General features: G+C 49.4%; 2 protein-coding genes across 5 annotated transcripts; both read right to left on the minus strand.

The window, feature by feature from the left end:
- Nucleotides 1–1,972: 1,972 nt before the first annotated feature.
- On the minus strand, nucleotides 1,973–3,643 carry LOC126580856 (beta-1,3-glucan-binding protein-like). Its single transcript, XM_050244152.1, has 4 exons — nucleotides 3,461–3,643; nucleotides 3,291–3,385; nucleotides 3,060–3,214; nucleotides 1,973–2,988 (listed from the first exon to the last, which is right to left on the minus strand). Exons 1-4 carry the CDS (start codon nucleotides 3,621–3,623, stop codon nucleotides 2,184–2,186), a joined length of 1,218 nt encoding a protein of 405 aa, XP_050100109.1. The 5' UTR covers nucleotides 3,624–3,643; the 3' UTR covers nucleotides 1,973–2,183.
- Nucleotides 3,644–4,903: 1,260 nt separating this feature from the next.
- Nucleotides 4,904–10,545, minus strand: LOC126569276 (facilitated trehalose transporter Tret1-like). Of its 4 annotated transcripts, none has more exons than XM_050226248.1 (7): nucleotides 10,030–10,545; nucleotides 7,730–7,755; nucleotides 7,343–7,649; nucleotides 6,784–7,225; nucleotides 6,502–6,671; nucleotides 5,873–6,415; nucleotides 4,904–5,796 (listed from the first exon to the last, which is right to left on the minus strand). In XM_050226248.1, the coding sequence occupies exons 1-7, from the start codon at nucleotides 10,033–10,035 to the stop codon at nucleotides 5,512–5,514; spliced, it is 1,779 nt and encodes a 592-aa protein (XP_050082205.1). In that variant the 5' UTR covers nucleotides 10,036–10,545; the 3' UTR covers nucleotides 4,904–5,511. The 4 variants fall into 4 exon arrangements, with proteins under 4 accessions (XP_050082205.1, XP_050082204.1, XP_050082206.1 ...); XM_050226247.1 differs by lacking the exon at nucleotides 10,030–10,545 and adding an exon at nucleotides 9,587–9,607; XM_050226249.1 differs by lacking the exon at nucleotides 7,730–7,755 and having other exon boundaries at nucleotides 10,030–10,544.
- Nucleotides 10,546–10,893: the final 348 nt, after the last annotated feature.

The raw sequence follows: 10,893 nt of genomic DNA on the forward strand, positions 1-10,893 counted from the left end.
ATTGATGATGCTTTATAAGCGTCGGAAGAGGTGCCGTTCTGGACGCGTGATCGCGTGTGGTGCCGTTGCTGATGCTCGGACGACAACAAACTGGTTGTTCAACGACACCCTGCCGGCTTCGTCGTTCGTACCCTCCGTCCATCCGCCCGGACCGATTGATAATCACAGAGTAATGGAGGTGTAGGGTTGAAAAGAACATTCGGTCGCCAAAAGTTCTTGTGGAGTTCGGAGAGTAACTTGTTTAGCGTTTCATTTCGGGAAAGTTATTGCTATATGCTGTGTGTTCATTTTTAAAAAACAAATATAGAAACTATATGCATTATTTGGTTGTATCTTTGTCGGATCATTTGAAGCTTACATTGTAGTACGAAATTAGTAATTTGATATTCAATGATAGCAGCGAATTACATGACAATGGCACGACTCATTCCTCGTTTCTAGTAGAACTTTATGTCACCAGCACCATCAGGTGATGAGCAATATGTAGCTTTCGTTAGTAAAACACGAGCACTTTTCAAACAACCCACCATGGGATTCACTGATCACTATCAATGTACCGCATCACGAAGTGCCGGCGTCACGCAGCATTGTTTTCATTGTTTTTGCTTCTCTCTTCTCCCTTTCACTCGCTTTCGCGCTCAGTTCCCGGCGCGTCTTCTCTGTCTTTCGGCTGGTTCTAAGTCAATACGGTACGGGCGTATGGTGGGGTGCAGAGTTAAACGATTCGATACGGCCAACGATTTCAACCCGTACTACGACCGTAATCGAGCAATACTCGAAGGTCCGCGTGACTCACATTCTGTATGCGTTTGCCTAATAGACCGTAATCGACCGAACTTCCCAAATCATTTGGGAATCCCCTCAACCGACGGTAAACTACAGAACATTGCAAACCCACCCCTCTCACAGTACTCCATTTTATGTGGCCCCACCTGTAGCCGGCTATGTTTCGTCGACATTTGGCACGAGCGCAGTTTGCATGGGGCTTTGGGTTTGGGGCGGTGTTGGGCTGGTAAAACAGGTTCCATCAGTGCGATCAGTGTCGAAACAAGCAGCGTAGTCGTCCCGGTGGACACCAACGAAACCAGTCTCCCAATCTTTGACCGGTCGGACGCCGGCACCGGTGAAGATCATCGAACTGCACGAACTGACGATAAACGATGCAGCAACAACAGTCGTGAGAATGCTACGCTTGGTCCGGTGGGGTTTCTTTAATTCTCGAAGCAGTAAATCTGTACGTAATTGCAGTGGATCGATAGCGCCATATCGTTCCAGTAAATCCGGTAAATTTAGTCACGTGTAGCAAGAGACAAAGAATACTAAATTAATAGCTTGAGAGATATTCCTTCATCAAAGAAGGAACTAGAAGTTGAGCTAAGGAAAAGTATTGATGGGTTAGCTAATATATTCATGATTATTTCAATTGCCAAAGGTTACTTTAACAAGTTTTCGAAGCTTTTAATATAATTAAAATGCCATGGCCATGCTGAAAAATCAGAGGCATTCTTTTTTACACAAAGAGCATACCAACGGTGCTTTCCAAACAGCTGATCAACAACCAACAACAAATCCTTGGAAGGAAACTGTTTCGACCCATCTTAACACCCTTAATTTAAAATTATTAAACTGTATGTTCAAGGAATTAAGAATTTAAAGGTTACTTTATGTTAACTAATAACCTTGGGATAAAAACCATGCATCGCACTGGTACAGAGACTCAGAAACATGTCCGCCAATTAATTAATAGTTAATAGTTTAACAGAAATTAGGCTACCATTAGTCACTTTTACATAACCCAGATAGAAATAGGAAATTGATTAACGAATGCAAAAGAGAGAACAAATACCATGAAACAGTTCTCTGTAAAAATTTATACACATCATCGCAAAGATCGAACGGTCCACCACACGCTACACGCCTGATATTAATAAAGTGTATCCTTTGATCGTGCAAATTGAATTTATTAACCCATTCAATAAACATAATTTAACAAAAAAAAAACTTAGAGCCAGCTTACGACACTTTGCACTATCACTGGTTATCCGGAGCATCATTCGAAAGAATCTAATCAAATACTACTTCCACCTACTTCGCCCTAATGACGCTGCACTGTATCTAAAACATTACTAATCTGCCGTATTTGGTTTCTCGCAAAAACCGAATACCACCATTTCCCCCCGATTTCAAAGAGCCCAAACGCGCACATAATCCACCTGCATTGCACCATCCTTCGATTCCGGCTCGTCCACATTCCACGTCGGCAGCCAATCATTCTTCCCGTTCCAAAAGTCCGTCATCGCGTGCGGTGATCCGTTTTGCCACGGTTTCCGCGTCGGATTGATATCATCGTCAGAGAAGTAATCGGCCCCGCCCACCGCTAGCGATATCTTGCAGTAGAACTCCTGGTCGAACGGTGCCATAATGCTACCGTACCGCCACGGATTATCCAGGCCCGGGGCGCTTATGTTGAAGTTACCCTTCTGCCAGAACCCGGTGCCCACCTTCACCGTGCCCGTCTCGATGTCATTGATGCTGAACGTAATGTGATCCGGTGTCCACTCCATCTGGTACCGATGGAACCCGGTCTGGTAGCCCTTACCCGATTCCGAGTTTCGCGTGAAGCTCGTACCGGGCTGCTGCTGGAGCTCCGGTGTGCTACGGTACGCCGCATTCGGTCCAAACTTGAGGGCAGACGTTACCTGTTCGATCCCGACGTTGATGCCGTTCTTGATCAGATCCCGGTTGCCCTTCGACTCGAGCAGATCGATCTCCCCGGAAGCCGGCCACCGTCCGTAGGCGCTCACCTTCGGTAGAAACCAGACCGCGGGCCACAGCCAGTCACCGGCCGGTAGCTTAGCGCTGACCTCAACCTTCCCATACCGAAACGCGAACGAATCCACCGTCCTGATGCTGGCACTCTTGACCGGATTCAGTATCTGCCCATGCGTCCCATGACGCTCGCAACCATCCGGTGACTGTTTGGTGCATCTGCAAATGGAACACACAGGCAATGATAAGGTGCAACAGCAACGCCCAGCGGATAGCACCACGCTTCTTACTGTTCCGCCGGTGCACCACCATGCACGTTCAGTACACCGGAACGGAGGAACGGTTCCCCAAACTCATCCACGGTGAGCGTAGGTTTGATGAAAAGATTGCCTTCCTTCACGAACGAGTTCGAGCGATTGTTGGTGAACCACTGGAACTCGGCATCCTGCAATATGGTCGGGGAGAACACGCGGAAACAATTACTGGGCCGAATGTGACGGGACTCGGTCCCGATTACTAACCCCATTCCCGGCGAGTGTATTCTCGTGCTGCCACGTGTCCAAATCGAAACCATCGAATGTGTCCTCGAAAATCAAATCACCCGGGCAAAAAGGTCCTGGCCGAAACGAAAACATCATTAAAATCACACATGAGCGCGCGTGGCCTCAGCAATCTTTAACCCTGTACCCACCTGACGGAGCCTTAACACCACTGGCCGTTGTCAACGATTTCTCCTGACACTTGGAGCTAGAACTGGTCTTCCCGGCGTACGCAACGGCCACGACCAACGAAATCAATCCCAGTCCAACCAGCATCCCGAGGCTGGTTCCACATTTCAGCACCGAGCAACTCATCGCGATCCTATGTTGGCGTGGAGCGTGCGCAACCGGAAAGAACTGTCACTATGGACACCTCGCTAGAAGTCTTATATACTCCGAATTGAATCCGAACCGCAACGCTACTGCTGCGGGCCAACGTGTGGGAAATGAAATCTCTGAACCAAGGGGACCGGAGCTTAGATTTACAGCATAATTATGTACGCCGGGCATTGATTTACCGCCGGGAGGGGCCAGTCTGCATCGATCATCGGGTAGCCTTAGTGCACTTGCCGCAATAAAGCATGTGTCCCATGTGCGGAACTCGGAAGTCACCTCGGTGTGAAAGTTGGAGCAAACGCTTGATGGCACACGCCAGCAGTTCGCCCCCCCCCCCCCCCTCCGCCTCATGATGGTCAATCACACTCATCACATACAATCGCTAATCGTTGGACGTGCGCTCGTCACTTGTCGGAGCGTTTGATGCCCTTCGTGGGGAGGGGAGAGGAATGGTAGTAGATTCTAATCTTCAACTGTCATGTCAGCCACCGACGTGCGGCATGCTGTTGATGCCATTGTGAAATCGAAACCAAAGGTTTTTCGATGTGTTGTGGGTCGTGGTTGGGAGGGGAAAACCACTGGCACTGCTTGCAAAACATTTCCAGCACCCAGCAGCCCCCGTTACAGACAGAGGAGACAGATCAGATGGATCAGTGGTGGTGATAAGCGGCGAAACTAATGAAAAACTATGCTCCCAGGTGCGGTGTGGTGTACAGCACAGTATTCATGATGCAATGGTGGCACTGCACTGGTGCGACTGATCGGCATTCGATTACGGTTGGCATCAGCAGTGGTCTATAGGTTTTCATCAACCTTACACAACAGTTCCATCGCGTCAACCGGTGAGCGAGAGTAAAGTTACATTAATACACTGTTTTACCATCATTTGGTTCAGTTCACGTGTTACTCTAATTCACATAAAGTGGTTGTTCCCCGGGCAGTTTAGGTTTTGATTTCGTAAACCGGAACAACAGTCCATAAGGCGGTCGCAGTGTTACGGCAGGATAAGAACGAAAGCAAACAACGCACACATTAGCGCGATGATGGTGCCATCTGTGACAATCGAGGAAACTGTTTGATTTCTCACAAAACCGACTTATCATACTCTCTAATTGCTGATAAGCTTGCGCATCCAGTAGATTAATCACGTTGCTAGATCGTGCCACAGTATCTGTATGAGGAGTGAGATTAGATATCCGAACCACCTCCCTTTCATTAGTACATCCATCGCGGAGGGAACAAGTGCAGTGCAGAAGAAGTGCAGAAATTGTAAATCCAAAAATGGCATATATTCATATGTCTTCGTTGTACAGCGGATCACTTAGAAACTAATTTTGTTACTTTAAAAAAATATATGATTTTCATTCAATCGCCCAATCGCCTTGGTCCTATACATTCCACGCACACCTGCTTGAGGTGCGTTTTTGGGAGGACTGACTTCACCCCTCCACAAGTCTTTTCAGCTCTTCTACCCTATTTTGAGATAGCCTCGTATTAACTTGTTGATTGGCTCCTGATTACATACATCGTTTGGTTTCACATCAAGGTACTGCGTTTTGCTTCATTTTCTTACGTTCACGTTCACGTTGGAAGACATTGTTTTCGAATTTTCTTACATCCCTCAGTCGCAACCACTGCTGCTGGTGCTCGGTAACTGTTTCCACCTATCACGATCATACTTTAGCTATTCTATCCCTGCTTGTGAGACTCCTTCCTACCGGAAGCATTGGGATCATTAATAATTCCATATGGAAAAAAAAACACCAGAAACACTCCAACACGCTCATCCTTAACAATAGATCCCGTCCTAAAAGGGGTCGATTATCTCGCTAGCGTTAGTTTCTTTTCAAAATGGGATCCTTAATACTTAAGTATCGCACTTGTTGCCAGCACTCCGCAACCGCTTCTGTTCACCATCGTCCGATTGGTGGGGGTTCGTCGCAAAGTGTCGCTCAATTTCGGCAAAACTTTTTCCAAACGTTTCCGGCACGTAGTAGTAGATGTACGCGACGCCGGCAAAGCTCGTCGCTGCATACAGATAAAAGATGCCCCGGATCGCGACCAGCTCCAGGAGATAGGGAAACACCTTGACCACACCGAACATGAGCACGTACGCGACGGACACGGTGAAACCGCCCAGCTTACCCTTCACCTAATGGATGGAAACAAAACGTATTTTAAAAGCTATGGTCCAGTTCCAAAAAAACATGTCAGTCACTGGCACTTACATCTGTCGGTAGTAGCTCCCCAATCATGGTCCACGGTAGCACAAGGTATCCTAGGGCACTAGAGCAAACGTAACCCAGCACACAGACGAGCAACGCGTAGCTACCGGTGGCCGAAACATTCCAACCGAGCTCGATGAATAGGGCGGCCCCGGTCATGCACAGTCCCATCGCCAGCCCGGAGAGACAAAGGAGTGGCCGGCGGCCAAAACTGCGCGAACAGCCCGATGTCACGATGGACATGATGAACCGTATCAACCCCAGCACGACGAGAGCCGTGTACTGGTTGAATGTCGGCTGTTCGCTGTCGTTTGCGTTGATTTCCTGAAACACGTTCAGCGCGTAGAAGATCAGCACGTACGCACCGGACAGCTGCTGGAAGAGAAACACGAGCAGCAGTATGGTCATCGGCCGGTAGACGCGCGGTTGCAGGAACACTTTCGGCGAGAGGGCACCCAGCAGCGCACTGCTGCGCCTGTTCGTCACTGGCAACCGGTGCCGGGGGCTAGCGCTGGCCACAATCTGTCGGTACTGTTCCTCGGCAAGCTGATGGAGAAGATGGAAAGGGCGAAAGGGATGTAGTGATAGATTAGCTTGGTGTGCACTGAATGGTGCCTCTCCCGGTGGCTTACCTGCTTGTCACGGTACAGCCAGTTGAGAACGCCGCGAGCTTTCGATGCATCCTTTTTCGTGAACGTAACGAGCCAGTGGGGTGACTCGGGGATCAGCAGTAACAGCAGGAAGGTAATGATCGAAAACCCGGCGAAGATGTACGCTATGGCACGCCAGTCAAAGAAGACCGCTGCAAAAGAAACAATGCAAAAAGGGGGGTAATGTGGCAAACGTGCTCGCTCCGATGTAGACTCCAGACCAGCCGGCGGATAAGCAACCGTATCCGGCCTGTTTTTGCTTACCCAGCACACAGGTGAGCAGAATTCCGAACGAAACGAACACACTGTTCGCACAGAGTAGCATCGGACGCAGCGAGACGTGCGATATCTCGCTAACGTACACGAGGGCCACCGTTGTGAGGCCGCCCGAGGTACCGAGAATGATGCGTGCGATGTAGATCATGCTCACGTTCGATGCACCGGCGATCAGTATCCAGCCGAGGGCGAACGGTACGCAGGTAGCTAGCGACACCTTCTTCCGTCCGAACTGATCCATCAGCTGACCGACGACGAGGGAACCGAGCGGTAACGCGATCGTCACCACCGACGCTATCCATGATGCTTCGTTCCGGCCAATCCGTATTGGGCTGTCGGGTTCCGAGAGCTGCGGCAGCAAGATCGCCGAGTACGTCATGTTGATCCCTGCCTGGACGACGATCAGATTCACGAGACAGGTAGCAAGCACCTAAGCAGACCGATGCCAGGAGCCAGGAAGAAAAAAGGAAGGGAAAAGAACGGTTTAAGAGATGTGTGTTTGTTTGCCAACTCATTTAACGGACCGAAGCGGTCTGTTGCCCCGTACCTGCTGATATCCCTCCTTCCAACCGATCACCTTAAGATCACCGATTGTGCTGGTTGGCCCGTTGTGACTTCGGTGGTAGACACTGTCGCCAATGTCTTCCGGAAGAGGACTTCTGTCATAGCAAACGATTAGCTCGGCCGTGAATGGTTGCGATTCCAAATCTTGCTCGGACCGCTTACGGTCATCGTCGTTATGAGCACCGGCAGTCACCGACGGATCAGACACGCGTTCGTGAAGCGGAATAGCGGTGAGTCCGGTCGCCGTATTGAGCCCATCCTCGATGCTGCCATTCTCGTTCGGTGCCATTCTTCACGGTGAAAAAAAAAACACTGCCGGTTACATAGGACGTGCTGGACGCTGGTGTCGCTCCGATTTCCTCAACGATACCGCCCGGGTTGCAGTGCCCGAGCGTACTGGAGTGTGGACGAAAAGGGAAGCGCAACAACAACCATCAGGGGGTGATAAATGGCTTTCTCGTACGTGAATTGGTCTTCCTGCACCCCGGTGGGCCCGGGATTGTCCGCCAACCGCTTGCAACCCACCGTACGAACAGATAAGACACGTTGACGTTCTCCTTTGTGCCCTCGGCCACTCGCCTTCTCTCTCTCTACCACTCCCTCTGCCCCTTTGCTGTGGCTGTCTTTCTCGAAGACTGATGCCGCGAAAGGATTTTTCGCAAAATTTACACTATTCTCTCTACGCTCTACGGTGATGGAGAACCGTGCTATCAGAGGCGAGAAGACAAGCTCGAGCGCCATTACTGATAACGGGGGGAGATAAATGGGATCTAGTTAAGTGCAAACATTGAACTTTAGTTTCATTCCCGCTGCTGCTGCTGCTGCTGCAGGGTTACCAGATGGAATCAGTGGCTGCATTTCAAACCACCGGAAATCGTCTTTTTCAGTTCTTGGCGGTGTGATATCGATTCTCAGCATGAATTCCATTCCTTTATCATTTCCTCTAAAGTTATATCAGCTTCATCGATCTAGGCGAAGGTCCCAATTCCATTCACGAGGTCACGATAGCTAAAAGTGATCAATTTTCGAGGCGCTTTTCGTATAAAATCGTCCGTACTGGTATAGCTTCCAATGTCCAAAACAGTTCGAGCAGGCGTGACCTTTTCAATCATTCAAATTATCGGAATCGGATAGCAATGGGTGTAATGGTCACCCCCCTTGCAGACCCCATTCTTAAAACGAAGGGGATAAATTCCACCAAAGCGTACAGCGCTGGTTACAGTGTTGCATCCACAGCAAAGCGTTATCGAGGCGTTCCTCGCCTTTGTGGCTGGCAGTGCGCCGCGGTTTCCCCGTAGGATAACGTAGATAAGGCGTAACCAGGTTTAAAACTGTGACAATCAACAGCAAACAAGGGAGCGTTTGTTAATGAAATATGTTTATGATTTTTTTTTTCCCAAATGAACAGTGTTGCTACAAACTTGTCTGACGTGCGGCCGTCCCGGAAATCTTGCACGCCACGTGCTTTCGCCAACCAACCGTTGCCATGGTAACAGCAATCATATGGTCACTGTACACGCACGTGTCGGTGATGACAAACTCAAAATCAAACGTAAACGATGGCGCAATGGCCCCACAACTAGTAGGCGTTAGGTACTGTTTTCACTCAGAAACTCTTCTATCGAATGATGCCACCAACAGGCGATCATGGTATGATTTTGATAACACAACACTCAACGGTGTTATCGCCTGTTGTTAAGGGAATCACAAACGCGCGGTTGGCGCGAAAAGGTTGCCCGACGAACGAGCAGGCACGCACGCATCGCCGATGATCATGATTGTGACGCCGGGTAATAGTGCTAAAAGGCGAACAGCTTGGTTCGTACGAATCACTTCACACATTACGGTCGACCACAACATTACCATCGGGATTCATCTCGTCACAACAAATTCGGACGGCCATGACTTTCGAATGGGCGCCCGCCAGACAATCAACGAACATATACACTAACGGAAACCCCAACGGCGCATGCCAAGGACACTACCGAGAGTGAAAGGACGCCACGATTGACTGGCTGCGAGTTAATGTATTGCACTAGGAACACAAAACGTTTGCAACGACCGGGGGGTGATTTTTAGAAGTCGATTTCAAAACTACACACTAAACTAAGTCGATTCGATTGATTTCCATACTAGCAACTTGCCCTGCCCGTCAATCGAGTTCACTTCGATCGCCACAGAGAGGCCGCTGCGAGCGGGGCGCACACACGAGGTCAACAAACCGTACAGCCATCATTAGACGACGCGGCGATGGTAAGACAAGGAACAACGAACGCTCGTGAATGGAAACAGTAACCAGCAGCGGCAACAGCTGCAGCAACAGTAGCATCGAGATGCGTTCTTCTTCTTGATGCACCACATGCTGGCACGCACACAGTAAAAATCGTTTCATGCACCGCGTGCAACCCTATTACGAGGCGCACCCTACTATCATTGGAAGAATCTTAACTATCGACAAACAACTATCGTTCCTTTGTGACACTACGCACTGTCTTTTTTCTTTATCTACCCTTCTGGCGAGTTCACTTGATCAACGTGTAGTGCATAACCACGAGTACACCAGGGTGGCAACGATGCGTCTCCATCGCTCCAACGATGATGGAGGCGCATGCAATGGGAGGCCGGATATCAGAATATCGACTCCCGCTCACGGCACCCACTTAAACTTACCTGCATGCACCGCTAAACGGCACACCGGCCAGCAACACTGTACCACACTGGACTGTTTGCGGTAAAGCGCCAAGATTCAGTATCGGAGCGAAACGGAACAACTTATTATAGTAGTAACCAGCCAGACGAGCGCGAGTGTTTTGACAGCGCAATTCGAACGTAAACAATACCACCCAACACCCAACCGTGCTGTGCGCAACCGTACTACTACCACAATGTGCTACTCTGCCTCGTAACACGACCACTAGACGGTCACATAAGCACGACAAGAACAGCTGCCGTGCCTGGGAAAGAAGAAGAAATCACCCCCACGACTGAACAGCACCCGCACCCAACCGCCCACTGCTCTATACTCGCATCTAGGGCCGCGCTGCTGGTCGGATTTTGTGTTGCACGACACGAACCGCCTTGTCACGGCACGAGCACCACGCGTGGCGCCGTCGAAGGACGATCGTGCTGCCGTTGAAACACGTTTTCTGTTTTGTTTTCTCAGCCAAGATACGCAGAGTAGGCGCATTTCGATGGCCGGCACAGCACTATGCTGACATTGTTGCTGTCCATATGAAACTGATACCAGCGGTCCATGTGTTGCACATTGCAAGCACTGCAAATTAAATGCTCGTTCGGTTCGATTGGTAACAAAAATAAGACTTTAACAACATTTATGTCGACCAAGCGTGAGATCATTCTGTAGGCATTCATTTTAACAACATGCAATAGCAGCGCTCGGTCGATCGGAGCATAGATATCTTGAAAAATGAAATAAATTGTTGCTGTTATTGAAATCGGATCGACACATTTCCTCCCAGTAAGCTATCTTATCTCGTACCAAACAATTGAACGTTGGGTTTACAATTTGCAAAA

The sequence above is a fragment of the Anopheles aquasalis genome, chromosome 2 (assembly GCF_943734665.1).
Source record: "Anopheles aquasalis chromosome 2, idAnoAquaMG_Q_19, whole genome shotgun sequence".
Taxonomy (NCBI): Eukaryota; Metazoa; Arthropoda; class Insecta; order Diptera; family Culicidae; genus Anopheles; species Anopheles aquasalis.

What these genes read in the sequence shown, in the direction of transcription:
- LOC126580856 (XM_050244152.1), bottom strand. Translation starts at nt 3,623, where the DNA reads ATGAGTTGCTCGGTGCTGAAATGTGGAACCAGCCTCGGGATGCTGGTT. An exon ending in ATACACTCGCCGGGAATGGG is followed by an intron (nt 3,215 to 3,290) that starts GTTAGTAATCGG and finishes ACCATATTGCAG; the next exon opens with GATGCCGAGTTCCAGTGGTT. An exon ending in GGTGGTGCACCGGCGGAACA is followed by an intron (nt 2,989 to 3,059) that starts GTAAGAAGCGTG and finishes TTCCATTTGCAG; the next exon opens with ATGCACCAAACAGTCACCGG.
- LOC126569276 (XM_050226246.1), bottom strand. Translation starts at nt 8,100, where the DNA reads ATGGCGCTCGAGCTTGTCTTCTCGCCTCTGATAGCACGGTTCTCCATC. An exon ending in GGAAGGAGGGATATCAGCAG is followed by an intron (nt 7,226 to 7,342) that starts GTACGGGGCAAC and finishes CGGTCTGCTTAG; the next exon opens with GTGCTTGCTACCTGTCTCGT. An exon ending in GGCTGTACCGTGACAAGCAG is followed by an intron (nt 6,416 to 6,501) that starts GTAAGCCACCGG and finishes CTTCTCCATCAG; the next exon opens with CTTGCCGAGGAACAGTACCG.